Raw genomic sequence first — 19,528 nt, forward strand, 5'->3', positions numbered from 1 at the left:
TTGCTGTGGCAGAAACTAGTTTCCACAATTTTTTTTTGTGGAACAAAATAAATTAAGGTTTTTATATGCAGACTAAATTTAAAAAACTAAAGAAAGGAAGGAAGGAAAGAGAAGAAAAAAACGTTTTTATTTTTTTAAAGTTAATTGTGAGGTAAATCCCCCAAAGTTTATATTATAAGTTTAATTGCAATGTTGAGTTTATCTCAAAATTTTGACCTTTTCCTTAGATTTGCACACATTCTGAGAAAAAAGTCAGAATTGTAATATAAAATCAATTCTGAGAAAAAAGATCATTATTTCACAATTCAGACATTTTAAATAGTTTTTCTAGTAAGTGAAAAAAAGTCTAAATTTAGAAAAAAAAGAATTGAAGGTTTTTATAAGCAGATTAAAAGTATGTCGTTTTAACCAGAATGTCTAATTATGACAGTCTTATTAAACATTATGAATTCAATTTTAGAAAAAGAAACAAATGAAAAGAAGAAAACATGCATTTAGAAAACAGACTCAGTTTTACTACTAATTGTATCAACAGCATCCACTGGATCTGCTCTTTCTAATGAGGCAATTGTGGTGTTCTTTTAAATGTTTTGGACTTCAGTGATTGTCGTTTGTGGCTTCTTTTTTTCAGTCTTTCTACTACAGACTGAACGTTCTCTCCCATCCAGACCTCAAAGCGAGTTGTGCCTGTATTTCAAGAAGTGGCAAATCTAGTCTGAATAAATCTCTTGTCTTAAAGGAAAAGAGTATATTCGACAAAGATTAGCCAATGTATTAGCATTCCAAGCGGGCAACATTTAAACGCATGAAGAAAGACGTTTCACAAGTCATCATAGTTTATTTACATCTGTAAATATCTCTTGCAGTCTCGAAAGTGCAAGCAGAAGAAATATGCACGTGTAATTAAAAATAGCCAACCTTTCTGATCCCGACTGGCATATAAATAAAATGAAAAACATTTCCCAAAAAGCACGAACAGACATGAAAGAAGGAAGGACGGAAATAGGATGAGGCTATTTACATATGAGGCGCCCAAATGTGTAGAAAAAAAATGCATGTTAATAGTGTTTTGCGGGGAGCATGAATGCAGAACGTCTGTGAAATTGATCCCCTTCTGTTGTCGCGTGTGTGATGTTGTTGCTCTCTGGAACTGTGGCCTTTTTGTAATGGATTCCTGGTTTAGGGGACGTCCCCTCCTCCTACCAAACAGCTAGTTTAGCTGTCCGTCTCGTTGACAGCTGATGCTGGAGTTTGACGGCGCCTATTGGTTTCAGTGTCTTCCCGCTGAGTCTGTGGTATTAAAAAAGTTTCCAGTTGACAGTGTCTTCCAACTCCCTGCTGTAATGAATACACAAAAAAGGAAGACGAGCATTAAGATGTGATAGTGGAGAAAAACAGCTATGACAAGAGACGCGCAAAGGCGGGGGGCTGAAATCAAAAGAGCTTGCTGGATCTCAGTCAATAGTTGATGTGGTTTTATTCTTCCTCAACTGCCTTTAAAGCTACAAACCCAATATAAAAGTACGCTTTGTTGAAATTCAAAGACAGCTAATACAGAAACGTATAAAAAAACACTGTCAGAAATCAATATATCGTAGTAAATTTACAGAAAGTACGACCCAAACGGACTAAATGGTCTTTTGAAAGTCTCTGGTATCTTTCACCTTTTATTGCACCAATTACCACTCAGAGAGTGTGAAATCGATTAAGCTTTTCTAAACGGGGAACATGAAGTTCTCTATGGTCCAGAACGAGTGTTATCTGACTTTCAAGATGTTTTAGTCTCCTTATGCACTCACTGATCCAAATCACTGCATTCACTGAACCGCAAAACCATGAAACCATGTGAATGAATCTCACAAAACCTGTCAAGAACTATAGGAGAACTTTTTTTTTCCTTGTGACAACATTTTTGACAATTCTCACTGTTGAAATTTGAAAAGTATCTTTTGTAAAAAAGAATTCAGAATTCTATATTATTTTAAATATATATTTCTATAATGTTTATATATCTATTTAGATCTTTTTGATCTTTTGATTTGATTCATTTTTATTTCAGTTTTAGTTATTTTACTGCTTCTAACCAAACTAAAAGAAAATGAGAAATGTTGCAATGAACTGAAATTAGATAAAATGTAATATTACAGTATATTTTATTTCAAGTAATACATTTTTTTATGGTTTCAGATTTAGTTAACTATAATAACCCATATGCGCACACATGCTGTATTTTTTTTATTGTCTTTTTTATTTTATTGTTTCAAAACAAACTAAATAAAAATGAGAAATGTTGTGAATTAGCTGAAATTAGATGAATTTTAGTATTAAAGTATTTAATTAAATTAATTTTTTCCATATATATATATATATGTATGCATGTATGTATGTATGTATAAGTATATATATTATGGTTTTAGATTAACTTTAATAACCCAGATGTACTATTTACATACTATATATGCATGTGTCACCAAGTTACTAATTTTAAAGTTTTAGTAAGTTGTGTTACATTTTATTAGTTTTATCTTTTTGTCTATTTTTTTTTTTTTTTTTTTTTATTTTAACTTTAGTCATTTTACTGGTTCAAGTCAAGCTAAGTGATACAATTCTGAAAAGTATTTTTTTATAAAAATATATTTATAATATTTCTAACACATATACATATACATACATTATAATTTTAAAGTAAAATACTAAAATAGTAATTTTGTGTTGTCTTTTTTGTTGGTTTTATCTTTTAAAAAGTTTATCTAGTTTATTTTAGTTCTATCAAGTAATAGATTTTTTTTTTTAATTATGGTTTTGGATTTAGTTAAATATAATAACTCTGATATGTATATAATATTTATATAGTATATATATATATATATATATATATATATTACTTGAAATAAAATATAATTTAATATTAAAATTCATCTAATTTCAGCTTATTGCCAAGGCAACATTTCTAATACATAGTTTGGGCAGACAAATGTGCTTACTTGTTCTGAAAGTAATGCAATGATGCAAAAATATCCTAAACATAGGCTTAATTTTCCTAATGCAAAATATAATTTCTTTCTTCTTTTGAATATGACCAGGGTGTTATTTTGTGAGATTCAACGACAAGCATGACAGCTATTGTAAAGTACCTCTGAAAGAGTCCCGATGCAGATTCATAGAGGCAAGTGGGACCAATAACTAATTTGTGCTCAATGTGATGTTAACTTTGATTTGGCCTTTCAGGGCATCTGCAGCTGGTAGAATAAGAGGAGGGCGGAAGCTCTGTTAGTGGTGGCAGTAAGAGTGTGGTCAGGCAGATTAGTCAGACAAACAGAGCGGTGATCCACAAACAACACACAGAAGGATCAGGTGGAAACCGCCATCAGATTGCACATTGTCCTGTGGGTTTATGTAGCCAAACATATGGCAGTGTTTATACTGAAACAGCAGAAGTTGAGCTGCTACACCTTGAAAACAGATTAATAATAATAACCACAGCAATTTCCCTTCATTTTGATAAACTTTATGCTCATAGGTCACAGACGGGGATGGCGCTGTACGTGAAACTCGCTCGGACCACCAAAGACGGACCTGATAAAGCAATGCTAAAATAATTCTCAGATCAGAACCAAACTCTTCTGACATTTGCAAATACCAGCAGTGTTCTCTTCCTTGACCGCTGGAAAATTTACAAAAATGTATTTTGGTCTGTCCAGTCAGTTTATGAACATATACAGTACATGTGCATTTACAGTGCAAAAAGCATTTAGCTTGAGATTACTCAGTTTAATTATTTTTGTGAAACTGTCACAGGAATAAATTTCATTTTAAAATATATTAAAATGGAAATCAGTTATTTTAAATTCTAATAATATTTCACTGTTTTACTGCATTTTTTATCCAATAAATTCAGCACTTATTTTAAGAACATTTAAAAAAAATACTGACAATGCCACATCTTTGAAAAAAAAAAAAAAACCCCAACAACAACACTCAAAAGTCCTCACCAGTCAAGTCCTGCTGTCACGCTTAATGTATCTTTAGGGACAGCAAATTGAACTGAATGAATTACCCTGTGAACCAGATTTAGTGGTTTGTACTCCCTAACATTCTTACAGTCCGTTTTGTGGATGAAGAACAATCTTGATTAGAAACTTAAAATATCTCATGGTTTGAATTATCAACGTGATGCGAAAAGCCATTGTCCCAGCTCTGAGTTCTTGCCTTTTATTGAAGAATGGAATCCATTTCAGATATGTGATTGTTTTCCTGTAGAGAGAAGAGAAAATAAATCATTTTTAGGAGACTGTAAACTTTAACATTCATATGGTACAATGTGTGAGCGTTTAAAGATTTATAAACTAATATGTCATGTTGTTTTTAAGAACAAATTCCCTACTCTTATAGTCTCTGGTCTTCTGATCTTACAGTATCATTTCCATTTCTCATATAAACGTCTTCCATACATCTCTTACCATGTCTTCGTCACACTCCTCGTGTGTGTGCTCCTCGCCCTCCTCCACATCACTGTGCTGCAGTTCCTCTGACTCCGAGCCCGAGTCGTCCTGAGACAGTTCGCTCTTCATTTCATCTGCTTTCTGAAACTCTGCATACAGACAGACAGACATACGTTTAGGTTTATATAGATTTACGTACTCAACTGCAATTAAAGGTTGATCCAAAAATGAAAATTCTGTCATTAATTACTCACCCTCATGTCGTTCTGAACCCGTAAGACCTTCCTTCATCTTCAAAACACAAATGAAGATATTTTTTTATGAAATCCGAGAGCTTTCTGACCCTGTATAAACAGCAATGCGACTGACACGTTTAAGGCCCAGAAAGGTAGCAGGGACATCGATAAAATAGTCCATAACATGGTTCAACCGTAATGTTTTGAAGCTACAAGAATACTTTTTGTGCGCAAAGAAAATAAAAATAACTTCATTCAACACACATACTTCATGGTTGAACACATTAGTTGCGTTGCCGTCCATGCAGGGTCAGAAAGCTCTCAGATTTCATCAAAAATATCTTCATTTGTGTTCTGAAGATGAAAAAAAAGGTCATATGGAACGACATGAGGGTCAGTAATTAATCCCAGACTTTTCATTTTTGGGTGAACTAACCCTTTAAGCTATATGGGGAAGAGTGTTTTTATATAACTGGTGCTTTAACTTGTCATCAGGTTTTTTTAACCCTGTAATGCCTGAAACATAAAATAATAGTCTGAAAATGTAATTATTTTAAATCTAAAAAAAAATTAGCATTTGCATACATGTTTTTGAGCATCAAATTTGATACTTTAAGCGCATATAGTATGATATTTTAGGAATATGTGACCCTGGACCACAAAACCAGTCTTAAGTCGCTGGGGTATATTTGTTGCAATAGCCAAAAATACATTGTATGGGTCAAAACTATTGATTTTTCTTTAATGGCAAAAATCATTAGGAAATTAAGTAAAGATCATGTTCCATGAAGATATTTTGTAAAATTCTTACTGTACATATATGAAAACGTAATTTTTGATTGGTAATATACATTGTTAAGAACTTTATTTGGGCAACTTTAAAGATGATTTTCTCAATAGTTTGATTTTTTTTGCACCCTCAGATTCCAGGTTTTCAGATAGTTGTATCTCAACTAAATATTGTCCTATCCTATCAAAAAAGCTTATTTATTTAGCTTTTAGATGATGTATAAATCTCAATTTTGAAAAATTGACCCTTATGTCTGGTTTCGTGATCCAGGGTTACATAAAGCTCATACTCAAGAATTTTATTCAGAAGCACGTACGAAGGAAAAACATTCAATTCGGTACAGATGTTAATATTTATATGGCCAAGAAGAAAGATGAAATTCTGCAGTTCTTGTAATGTAAATAAATGAGATCTTTATAACAGTATAGGAGATACTTAAAATGCACATAAATATCAGTTGTCACTGTATATCTCACAATTATATTGTAGTCAACATTTGAAGTGGATCAAAACAGGTTCTTCAGAGTTGTTCTAAGACAAGAACGGGTATTGTTTTGATTTTAGGACAACTTTGATAAAAGGTTTTGATGCACTTCAAATGTTGACCAGTGTATATCTTAGGAAGATGCAATTTAAATGCTTGGGTTTATGATCAAAGCTGTATTACTACTGTGAGGGGCAAAACATATAATGATATACAACAATGATGATTGAGAAATTCCTCAAAAACCTGATTTGATGCAACTGATGATTTTTCTAAAAAATTAAATATTGATAATAGGTTTGTCAATCGATTAAAAATGTTAGTAACACTTCACAATAAGGTTCATTAGTTAAAAATAGTTAACTAATTTAGTCAACATGAACTAAGAGTGAACAATACTTCTACAGCATTTATTAATTTTAATGTTTATTTGAACATTTACTAACACATTATTACACATTTATCATACAAATGCTATCCACTTAATTATTTTTATTTTTCAAAATTTGTTATTAATACGTGCATGTGAAAATTTTTTAATGAAATAATACTCCAAATGAGACATTAAAACTGCCAGTAAGTGGCGGTAAATGTCTTAATGATTAATTCATTCATGCATTCCTTCATTAATCTGAGTCGTTCAAACAGCAGATTCATTCAGGAATTAGATAAATTACTCTATGAATTGGCTTTTGAATTATTGGTTCATCTGATTCGTTTAAAACACAGATTCGTTTAGTAATTAGTTATCAGTTTTTTACCCCTAACTAATTAATTAGATTAACAGGTTAAATTGATAGCCTTAATTGATAATCAAGAAAACACAAGTTGCTTTCTTCAGTTCAGGAAATGTTCATCTTAAAATTTTGCTAACAAAATAAAAGTTACTTTGTTAAAAATCACGACCTGTATGTGGACATGTTTACAATTATGAACTGTAATTTTTACACAAAAAATTATTTTGTTGTAAATAATAAAACCAATATTGTTAAAGGATATTTTACAAGAAAATACTAGGCTATTTCAGTCTTTCTGCTTCAGAATTTCACATTTAAATGTGATATTTTCTATTTTCTTTGCAGTTGTTTTTGAAGTTTACTATTCATTTTGATTTCATTCATTTTTACTTGCTAAAAAGTATCAAATATCAATCAGAGGGCAGAAGGTATGTAGTAGATGTGCACAAGTTTTTCCGAAAAGTTGTGATATGTTAATAATTTAGATTTTTTTTCGCATATCAAACATGATATAGCAGGCTTTACAGAGTTAAAGATGCTGTGAGCGATTTCAGATATTGTACTGAAGTAACACTCTCTCTTTCCACTACATAACACGTTGAGTATGTCAGTATATGTTAGGGATTATCCGTTTTCTCAGCATTGGGTGAACCACGGTCCAAATTCTCACATCCTAAACAACCAAGACACCTCTGCAGGGACACATTTCATGAGCAGACATGTGAAAAAGCCTTGCCAATGTAAAGAAACACTTGGAGCTTGCTTTGATTTACACTTCAGCCCAGTTGAAAAGCAAGAAGGCCAGAGTAAGTGCTAGTCGACTTTCCTCCCTCATGTGGGCTTTTAAAGCGTTTCATCCTCAACAGTCAGCAACACTTGCATACATGCACAGAAATGTGCTTCACTCTGGGGGACATCACCATTGATTAGCCACAAACCATTAGCCACATCATAACAATTCATAGACAGACGATGAAGGAGAACGAAGCTGGTTTCCGTGTGTAAATAAACGTGGGAAGCGTATTCTGCGGTAATGCTTGTCAAATTGACCGCTGATGTGAAACAGAGGGACAAATCTGCAAAGTTGGATTGGAGCCACTGAGCCGTAAAAGTGTTGAACCGTGAATGGGTTGTGTGACAGTGGTGGTGCTGTGCCGAGTCAGCGTTTTGCTGGGTGTGTTTGAGAGTAAACTGCTCCATATTATTAAAAAAAAAACACTTTGAAAGCTTTTCTCCAAAAATAATTACTGAGAGGAAAGCATAATAGGCATATACTGACGAAATCGTCTCTAATAGAATACAACCTTGATTTATCGTCAAACAACCAGGCTAAAATTGTGTGCGTACTGTATTTTATTATATATACACTACCGTTCAAAAGTTTGGGGTCAGTAAGACTTGTAATAGCCTTTAAAGTAGTCTCTTATGCTCATCAAGGCTGCATTTATTTGATTAAAAAAAAACAACAAAAAAAAAAACAGTAATATTGCAAAATGTTTTTACAATATAAAATAATGTTTTTTATTTTAACATACTTTAAAATAGAATTTATTCCTGTGATGAAAAGCTGAATTTTTATCAGCTGTTACTCCAGTCTTAAGTGTCACATGATCCTTCAGAAATCATTCTAATATGCGGATTTATTATTAGAATGATCAATGTTGGATAATATCAACAGTTGTGCTGCCAAATATTTTTTGGAACCTGTAATTTTTTTTTTTTTTCAGGATTCTTTCATGAATAACAAGTTTAAAAAGTACAGTGTTTATTCAAAATATAAATATGTTATAACAATGTAAATTATTTATTATTAACTTTTAATAAACTTTTAATTATTAACTTAATACATCCTTGGTGAATAAAAGTATTCATTTCTTTAAAAAAAAAAAAAAAGAAACAATAAAAATGTACTGACCCCAAACTTTTGAACGGTAGTGTATATATATATAGCTCGTCTGAGTTTGAGGATGCACCCTTCTGTTGAGCATCCATTAATTTGCCTCTTGCTCGCTAATAGTGATTAGAAGTCTGATTCGTTTCCACGAAAAGGTTCTTTCGGATAGATCGTTTTAATGAACCAGTTCAAAAACGATTCAGAAGTTATTTGTTATTTTACGGTGGAAATGGCTTATATTGTTCCCAATTTTGAGTGCTGCACGACAGAATAGATCATGATGTACTGGAGGGTACTGATCCTATTTCTATCTTTTTAAAAAAAAATGCTATTTCTTAACTTTTCTATCAGCCAATGATAATTCTGAAACATCGAGCACAGTGGCCGAGAGCGCATCTGATTGACAGATAAACCTTGAGCTCACATATCAGTGTTGCTGTTAATGTTCTGCTTATTTTGTTTGTGTACAGTTTGTTAATTTTGTGCAAAACATACTGTTGAAGTTAACATCATTGAGCTGAACTATGCATGCATTGTTCAGTTCATGCAATAAACACATGTCCACTGCTGCGCTGTGGGCTGTGACTAATTTCATGGGCAATGCAGTAAAATTTAAATGCAGAAATTTATCATAATTTAAAAAAAAAAAATTAAAGCTTCATATTTTGATAAGGCTACTTTCTAAGACATGTATATCCTACACTCATGGCAAAATTAGGTTCCTCCAATCAAAAAAAAACAACAACAAGAATCGAAAAAAAAATGAACCAGGAATCAAACTTGAACCCAAAATTTTCAGAAAACGAACAGCCCTAATTATTAGTGCAGTCAAACTGATTAAATGCTATTAATCGCATATAAAATAAAAAGTATTAAGCAGCACAAATAAAATGTAAAACAATATTATTAGTGCTGTCAAATAAAATAGTCATGATTAATCGTATCCAAAATTAAAGTAGAAGGCAGCACAATCTCACTTTTTCTTTCATTTTTATTTTATTAATTAAAAATTTAAGATTCTTTGAAGAAAAAAAACATTTATTTGAACTAGAAATCTTTTGTCTTACCTTTGATCAATTTAATGCATTCTTGCTGAATAATTTAATTTCATTAGCCATAAATAAATAAATAAATAAATATTAGTGTGTATAACAGATGTCTAGATACATGACACATAACATCACACCTGTGGCACAGTATTTGTCCTCTGTGATCTGGTCAAGACGTCCCAGCAGTGCGTCGATGTTGGACTTGATCTGCGTCAGTTCTGACTTGATGGCTTGCAGCTCGGTTGATTTCACTGCTCACATGTACACACAAGGTTTACAAAAGAACACAATGTTGTAGATTAATAAATCAGATTTATATATAGCCATAAAACCAAAACCAGAAATAAAAGCAATGCGCTGATATTTGGTAGGGGGAACTATAATAAAGCACTGCCCAAGACAAAAGGTTCCTTTGCTGCTGTATTACAAACATCCTAAATCCTAAATCTGGCATGGTAATCTGTCAGTGGTCTAAAGGCCGGTTCAAGAGTTCAAGCAGTCCATAAATCATCTCGGTGTGCTTAAAGATCAGTGCATTTTAAGGATCTTTTGATGTTTTAGCATTTAACATGTGTATGTATAAGTCAGTAACATGGCAAAATCAAGAAAACTGGTACAAAATAAAGAAACTGAACTTACACTTGTGTTTGACAGAGCTGTTGGGAAGTATAGTGGATCTGGTCAGGAGTTTGACAGGTAATGACTTCACCCTGCGGACGACCGGCACTGCCACACGGGGGCGCTTTACTGGAACCGCTCTTGGCACCGGCGATACTCTGCCTCGGTACTCAAACAGTCTGGAGACAGAAAGAGACATAAGACGCAAACTGCTTCATGCAACCACATGACTTCTATCAGTGAGTTTATAGGTCACGCCCAAGAAACTGCAGTGTTTGTGACTTTTCATTTTATGCTTTTCTTTTTTTTTTCTAAAAACAATTTATTTAGGGCTACATTTCTCCACAATGTTCAGATAAGTGGTCAACATATGTTAGTTTTCAGTGACATATTCTTAAAATATGACAACCAATCTAACTTATGTGATGTCTAATCTAAAAACATTGTGTTTAAAAAAAAAAAACTAAAAAAATTCGGCATGTTAAAAGAATTTTAGAAAATATATAGGCTAATTATAATAAAATAAAAAAATAATTTTAATAAATGTACACTTAATACTTTTATATTTTACTTACTATATTTATTACTTTTTCAAAACACTTCTTATCCATTGTTATTGTTTACAAAAACTAAAATTACTAAAAAAAAAAAAAAAAAAAGTTCAATAACTGAGATAAATATGAAAAAAAAACTGAACGAAAAGTTGAAAAACTGTAACAACGTAAAATGAAAGTCAAACACATTGTATTTTAATACTTCAATACTAAAAGTTCTAAAACAAAAATATGAAAATATGACCACCAATATAGTGATGTCAGAAATATAAAACCATTTATCAAAAAAAAACTAATTAAAAAATTTCAGCATCTTAAAAGTAATTACAAAACACTTATCCATTGTTGTTATTGTTTACTAAAACTAAAATTATCACAAATTGTTTTCAAATATTGAGATAAATATGAAATAAAATAAACAGAAGATGAAAACTTTAAAAACAAGTGAAAATGATAAACATTTTACATTTTAATTAATAATATTACTAAAACTAAAAATGAAAATATGACCACCAACCCAACATATGTGATGTCAGAAATATAAAACTATTATTTAAAAAAGAACTCTAAATATTCAGCATGTTAAAAGAAATTTAGAAAAAGTAAATAGGCTAATTATAATAAAATATTTTTTTAAATAAATGTATAACTAATACTTCTATACTTTTACTTTGTATATTTAATACTTTTTTCAAAACACTTGTTATCCATTGTTGTTATTGTTTACTAAAGCTAAAATTAAACATTGAGATAAATATGAAATAAAATAAAAATATAAATATTAGATGAAAATTTTTTTTAAATGCTTCACATTTTAATTACTAAAATAACTAAATTTAAAATATAAAGCTTAATAGAAATAAAAAAAACGAAGAAATTAAATAAAAACTAAAAATATAAAAATAAGCCAATTCAAAGTATTACAAAATTGATCCTCTAACACTAGCGTTCTCTATTCTCTTTTTATTCCATCTACATGTTTACTTTTTATTTACTCAAAAAAAAAAGTGCTACATTCAGTGCGTTAGACTAACCGAGACTCGTCACAGCAATTAAATATTATTGTTCTTTTGTTGGTTCGATTGCTTCTCTTGTCCTCGTTTGTAAGTCGCTTTGAATAAAAGCATCTGCTAAATGACTAAATGTTAATGCATATTAAGAAATACCATAAAAATATATAAACAACACCAAATAACACTTTTTTTTTTTTACTTTTTGTAAGGTCATCTCACTTGCTTGGTAAATTCTTTGTGTTGTTAAGCCTTGATCAGATTTTGCCCATCAGTTGTAGAAGTGTGCGCATGCATTGTTGGGGAAAGCAAGAGTAAAGTGGCATCTTTTCAGAGCATACCTGCTTTCCATCACCTCCTCATAAACAGAGCGGGAGATGCAGCCGACTCAAAGGAGAATCATAAACCGTCGGCATACGTTTTTGCATTGTGTCCAAATGAGCTGAAAGCAGGCCAAAAGCAAATAGTTTGCGATCCGAGTGAGTCCTAGAGCTCTGCTTGTCAGGGATGAAGGAGGTGATGTGGCATGAATGAAGTGAGAGAAGAAGATACTTTGGCCTTCAAAGAGAAGCAAGTCTGCTGCCCAGACAGGAACCTAAAAGCAACCAGCTGGCTTCCCACATGCCATCTACGCGGCTTCGCCGACTGATCCGCAATCCTAGAGATCTAAATTATTGGATACGTTTGCTGTAAAATATCGACTGGAGTCAGCGTCGCCCTAAGACGGCTGTAAGTCAGGGAGCAGAGATCACAAGAGAGATATCAATAAACATGTCAGCTCATCATATGGACGCAATATCCCTTACATCTGCAAACAAGTACGTCCAGCTGAGTCTCGCAGCAGGGTTTCCATAGCTACCGAAAAGGGACGCCGGCCAAGCGCGCGCTCGCCCAGCCAAAGTTTGCTTAACGGGTCGTGGAGGGAGTTCTTGTGAAACGCATATTTTTTCCCTCCGTCTTTCTTTCTGCAGCTTACAGCTGTGTGTGAGTGTTTTTATGAGAGTTCCTTTACATTCTGCCAAGTTGTGAGAAAACGTATTATGACAGGAAGAGACGTGCTCGAGAGAAAACGCTGTGCCTGACTTCATTAGGAGTCACTGCTGGGTTACTGCACTAAAAACCCCTCCGTATAAAGCCTGAATGCTGGCTTACGGGTTCAGGTCAGTCGATTTCGGCACGAGCGAAAGGTGCGTTCGTACTCAATCAGTGGGTTTTTCTTTAATAAATGCCTTTAGTGTGACACTGACAAGCTTTTTTGGATGATTTTATACAGCAGTCACAAGCAGTCAAAGGTATTTTATCTTGATATAATAATAATCCATTAAAAGTAGCAGTAAAGTTAATTATAATGTTACAAAAGTGTACATTTCAAATCATTCTTTTGATCTTTCTGTTCATCTGTTCAAGGTTTCTACAGCACAACTGTTTGCAATGTTGAAAATAAGAAATGTTTTTTTGAGCATCAGCATATTAGAACGATTTCTGAAAATCATGTGACACTGAAGACGTGAATGATGCTGAAAATTCAGCTTTGCATCCCAGGAATAAATTACATTTTAAAATATATTCAAGTAGAACATAGTTGCTTTAAATTGTAAAAATATTTTGCAATATTACCGTTCTTATAGTATTTTTGAATCTTACTGATCCCAAAGATGATCATATTGTTCATAAAAAAGAAAGAGAAGTGTGATAATATATACACTGAATGTTAATTGATGGCTTCCCAATATAACGTTCAGTGGCTGCAGAATCTATTTAATACAGGTATTGGTTTAAAAAAAAAAAAAAAAAATTATTATTATTATTATTAGTAGTAGTAGTAGTAGTATTTAGCACTATTATATACCCTGCTGTGTAAAAAAAATAAATAAATAAATAAAAAAATAATATATATATATATATATGGTTTATGCATTCTGGATGTAACTTTGGTGCATTTCCTATATTTCAACAAAATCATTTGTGCAAAATCATGGACTCACCTGTCATAGAAGTCATCTCTGTAGTAATCATAGTCAAAATCATAACCACTGCAGGGAGTAAACAAAAAAAAGACATAATTTTAAATATAAGTGATTAAAAAAAAAAAAAAAAAGGCATTTCAACAGAGGCCGAAGCAACTTCCAGTCAATTTTAACTCTGATACTATGAAGTTTTCACTAGATAAAAAGCGATTAAACATTTTCACCATTATTGAAAAGGAAAAAGATACACACTACATGCCACACTACTGTATATGGGGCAAGTTGTCACAGTGCGAGCTTGTGATTTACACATCTGAAAATGATATTTTTATTTGAAAAAACAAAGTTAATCTAAAATATAAAAGCCACTAGAACACACTACTGTTCCAAATGTTTTACAAACATATGTTTCTATTTTAAAACAGTAATTCATTCCTGTGATGCAAAGCTGGATTTTCAGCATCATTACTCCAGTCTTAAGTGTCACATGATCCTTCAGAAATCATTCTAATATGCGGATTTGCTGCTCAACAAACATTTATTATTATAACCAATGTTAAAAACAGTTGAGCTGCATGGTTTTCTATAAACCATAATATTTTATGGCTCTTTGATGAACAGAAAAATCAAAAACACAAAGTGTCTTTGAAATAGAATTTTTCGTAACATAAATGTCATTTCGCATACTTTTTCCATTTAATGCATCCTTGCAGAGAATTATTGACCCCGAAACTTTGGAATGCTAGTGTATTTTAACTTTAAAATGTACTATACACTATTCAAAAGACTTTCTTAATATTTAAACAGTGAAAATGATAAAACATGAAAAACAAAAGCTGGAAAAGGTAAGAGGAACATCAAACCACTGTTATGACACATGTGACAACTTACCCCAGTCTTTTCCATACAGCATCTAAATGTGTTGCAAGCTACACTACCAGTCAATAGCTTTTGAACAGTATGATTTTAATGTATTTTTTAAGAGGTCTCTTCTGCTCACCAAGCCTGTATTTACTTGATCCAAAGTACAGCAAAAACAGTAAAATTTTGAAATATTTTTACTATGTAAAATAGCAGTTTTCTATTTGAATATATTTTAAAATGTAATTTATTCCTGTGATTTCAAAGCTGAATTTTTAGCATCATTACTCCAGTCACGATCCTTCAGAAATCATTCTAATATTCCGATTTGCTGCTCAAAAAACATTATTATGTTGAAAACAGCAGAGTATAATTTTTTTAAAGTTCAGAAGAACAGCATTTATCTGAATCAGAAATTTTTTTGTAACATCGTAAAAGTCTTTCACTTTTGATCAATTTAAAGCGCCCTTGCTAAATAAAACTATTCATTTCTATCATTTCTTTCCTTATAAAAAGGTACAGACTCTGAGCTTTTGAATAGTATAGTGTATAATGTTACAAAAGCTTTTTATTTCAGATTTTATTTATTGCTGATCTTCAGATCTTTCTATTCATCAAAGAAACTTGAAATAATAATAATAATAATGTTTTTTGAACAACAAATCAGCATATTAGAATGATTTCTGAAGGATCATGTGACACTGAAGACGAGCAGTGATGCTAAAAATTCAGATTTGATCAATAAATTACATTTTAAAATATATTCAAATAGAAAACATTTCACAAAATATTTAACAATTGTACTGGTTTTGCTGTACTTTGGATCAAATAAATGCAGGCTTAGTGGGCAGAAGAGACTTCTTTAAAAAAAAAAACATTTAAAATCTTACTGTTCAAACACTTTTGACTGGTAGGGAAAACATAAACAATAACACACTCTACTCGTATTAAATTTGTTCTGCAATCACCTGTATAATGTTGCTGCGGTTCTCTTTAGTCCTTTAGGCCTGTTGGGTTTGGGTTCACCTGCCATGTTAATATCTGTGAACAGAAGTGGAAAACACATTCAATCCAAAGTTTCATTTTGACTTAAAAAATGCAGATTTGAAAAAGCGCACAGAGTAATTATCTGACATGCGTATTAAACAATGACAGACGGAGGAAGCCTTCCAAAGTGACATCTGCAGCTCTTTGATAATTGTACGTTACCGGGTACACTTGAGGCTGTTATCTAATGACTCTGTAATTATCACGGTGCACTGACATTACGGACACTTGTCGTGAAGTGGGAGTGCTCTAATTTGCATAACCACATGCTCTACGCGTCCACCAGAGGGCACTCGACACCCACTCAACCGGGCCAGAACGCACCGGCGTCTGCTCTCTTCCCCACACCTCAGCCTCCAGAGCCTCCTCGGCTTCCACTTTATAACAGCAATGACAGGAGGAGAAGCAGAAAGAGAATAATGGATCGCCGCGAAGCAATGGAAGACATGGCTCTGTCACCCCATTTCATATTTCCAACACTCAAGCGAGCTTTGAGACAGCGAGACGCGCCAGGGTTTGAGGGAGAGATGTCAGCCGTGATGATTTCCCTTCAGCTCCGGGACTGATTGGCCAGTGGGGAACGAGCGGGGCCGTGTGACTGACAGGTCACCGGGGCTGTCAAGTGGAAGCCAAAGGCTCCGTGGAGCGCGAAACAGCGGCTAATCTGACCGCCGAAAAAAACACGTATGTCATCAAGCAGCTGCGGAGGGCTAGAGGGCAAACGAGAGACGGGGAAACAAAGATTGGAAGCGAAGGAGACAGAGATCGAACTAAATCGAGGCAAAGACGGGACGGCGCGGCCAGAGAGATAGAGACATAAAAGGTGGAAGCGAGCAAATGAACAACTGTCTGATGTCCTCAGCGTGACACGAACACCTGCCGCTGACACACCTGTCCTGTTCCTCATTTATCTGAGGGGGGGCGGGGCATCGGCCGTCGGTTGCCCGGATACCGGCACAGCTGAGAAACCAATCAGTGTCTAGAGGTCACCTCGTAGAGGACGCACCATTATTGGCTGGTATGACGAGGATTAAAACGACTTGATAACTGAAATAGCGCCTTGATAATACGACCCCACGTTGACTGTGTGTAATTCATCTGAAGTGGCACACGCTAAAGACATACATACTGTATATAGACTTGACGGAAACTGGCTGGTGTGTACTGTAGGGCACGAAAGGAATTGTTTATTAGTCTGTAGTGAGTCTGTCTGAACACTAAGGCTATGTTTAGAATGACATACTACAATATCACTCTTGCGGTTTCCAGTAAAATAGTGTGTATGGCAAAATGTGAAGTGTACAACAAAGCATACTGCACACAGAATACTATATCACACAGTTAAGCACACTCAACTTGACTTTTCATTTTCAGAGCAATGGCTGAACCATAATAGCAACTGTAGAACTATTAACATTTATTTTTGGACTATTAACATTTCTCTATGGACTTGCTTAATTATTTGTTTTTAAATAAATACATATTATTCTAATATTATAATTATTATTATAATTATTTAAAGTTTCTATATTTTTATTTATATAATATAATATAATATAATAATATTATTTTTTTTGCTGTAAACAAACAACAATAACAACAATTCTTATTATGATATAAATTTACTATATTATTATTATTACAAAGTTGAATTATGTAATAATAATATTAATTAAAAATTAAGTAATAGTTTTTAAAATAAATAAAATATATATATATAAATAAATTGTATAATATTAATTATATTTTATTATTTTTATTCTTTTATTATATTATTTACAAACAACTATATTTATTATTATTTATTTTATTACATAGCAAAACAGCAGCAGCAAATATTATTATAATTAGCATATACATTTACTATATTATTATTATAAAATTTAATTAAAAATTTAATTGTTTTTGACTGATTAAAAAACAGTAAGCTGTACAAGTAATTAATAGTATAAAATTAGTATTATATAAATAAAAATGATTTTATCAATTAATAATTATATAAATAAATTAATCAATTTTTCTGGTATATAAATATAACAAAATAGTAATAATAATAAATATTACTGAAATCTATAATTATTTACATTTTAATTATTTAAATTATCTGTGTTTTAAATTATATAATATTAATTATATTTTATTATTTTATTTTTGCTGTACATAAATAGCAACAACTAACATTATTATTATTTTTGCTGTACATAAATAGCAACAACTAACATTATTATTACCATATAAATTTACTGTATTATTATTATTATTATTTTTATTATTAAAAATTGTAATTAAAAATGTTAAGTAATTGTTTGTATCCAGTAAATAATAGTATAAAATTAGTATTAAATAAATGAATAATTTTATCAATTAATAATTATATAAATAAATAAATCTTTATTTTATAGTATATAAATATAATTAAATAGTAATAATAATAAATTTAATTTTCATTATATTTAATTATATAATAATATTAATTATATTTTGTTATTACTATTTTTGCTGTGCGTAAATAGCAACAATTATTACCATATAAATTATTATTACTATTATTATTGTCATTACAAATTTGAATAAAAATGTTAAGTAATTATTTTTAATAGAGATTTTAATAGTATAAATATAATAGTAAATTATTTTAACAGTAAATAATAGTATAAAATTTGTATTAAATAATATATTTATATAAATATATATATTTTTTTTTACGACATATAAACATAACAAAAATAGTAATAACAATAAATATTACAGAAATCTATAATTTATTACATTTAGATTGATTAAAAATGATATATAGAGAATTAAAAATGATAGGTCATTAAAAATGATGTTTCTGCAAGGCATCACATTACTGTCTGAAATGTTTGGCATTGCATACATACTATTTCCCAAACTATTTTTAAAGTATAGTTGGCAGTTATCCAGTATCCAGTAATCAGTGTGCTATTATTTCATTCCAAACATATGCACACTGATCTCCTGGCATAGTGCATGCTAACAGAATACCCTCTAGTGAGTGCCCTACTTTTATCACAGTACAAGTGTTCAACAACTACATGAAAAGGCTCAATACAAACTTAAAATTCACTGAGGTCAAGAACCCTGAAGAGCGGAGAATAGTGCTGATGTCACATTGGCCTCCTTATAATGTTGATCTACTCGCACTGCACTATATTGACCTCGCTTTGACCCCGTCACAGTGATGGCCGCAGGAAACTGTCATCAATAGATATTAATCTTAACTGCTTCGGTGTCACGGGGCTCGCTCTTGGCAGCAGTCAACCAAACACTCTACGGGGCGCTTAAAAAGTCAGTTTGCTCCTACGGCAAGTGTTGTGCACTTTATTTAACCTTGGAGAGACGTTATTCAGATGGGATACAGATTCATATTCTTGTTCAACTCACCGAGGGTCTGTCCAGCAAGCACGCGTCCGTTTTCTCCGATGACGGCTCCGCGAGCGTGTCTCTCGTTGGCGTACTGAACGAAGGCGTAGCCTTTGTGAACCGAGCAGCCCAGCACTCGGCCGTATTTGGAGAAGATGGTCTCGACGTCGCTCTTTTTCACCACCGCTGTGTTCAGGTTGCCGATAAACACGCGCGAGTTGATCGATTTGGGGTCATTTTTGTTGGTAATGTTGCTCGTCTGGACTTTCAGCGACATCTTGGTTCAAATGTGAACAGCAATCTGGGAAAAAAAAAAAACAGATCACAGGAGTTTAGAACAATAGCTGTATACTTAGGTAGATTCTAGGTACTGTGAAATGAACAAAACCATATTTCTGAAACAGACAAAAATAGATCAATTGTGCAGAAAAGTTGACTTCAGTGATTAAACTTAC

At 32.2% G+C, this 19,528-nt stretch overlaps 1 protein-coding gene across 1 annotated transcript in view; it reads right to left on the bottom strand.

Moving 5' to 3' along the window:
- Positions 1 to 412: 412 nt before the first annotated feature.
- The window catches only part of raly (RALY heterogeneous nuclear ribonucleoprotein), a 98,715-nt gene continuing 79,599 nt past the window's right edge, over positions 413 to 19,528 (bottom strand). The window contains exons 3-10 of the mRNA XM_051112430.1: positions 19,095 to 19,374; positions 15,611 to 15,683; positions 13,800 to 13,847; positions 10,272 to 10,429; positions 9,770 to 9,883; positions 4,461 to 4,591; positions 4,210 to 4,254; positions 413 to 1,338 (exon numbers count right to left, since the gene is read on the bottom strand). Coding sequence (XP_050968387.1) covers positions 4,213 to 4,254; positions 4,461 to 4,591; positions 9,770 to 9,883; positions 10,272 to 10,429; positions 13,800 to 13,847; positions 15,611 to 15,683; positions 19,095 to 19,350 — 822 coding nt within the window. The 5' untranslated portion in view covers positions 19,351 to 19,374 and the 3' untranslated portion in view covers positions 413 to 1,338; positions 4,210 to 4,212. The remainder of the gene's footprint in view (positions 1,339 to 4,209; positions 4,255 to 4,460; positions 4,592 to 9,769; positions 9,884 to 10,271; positions 10,430 to 13,799; positions 13,848 to 15,610; positions 15,684 to 19,094; positions 19,375 to 19,528) is intronic.

This window comes from Labeo rohita, chromosome 6 (genome assembly GCF_022985175.1).
Source record: "Labeo rohita strain BAU-BD-2019 chromosome 6, IGBB_LRoh.1.0, whole genome shotgun sequence".
In the NCBI taxonomy this organism is placed as follows: Eukaryota; Metazoa; Chordata; class Actinopteri; order Cypriniformes; family Cyprinidae; genus Labeo; species Labeo rohita.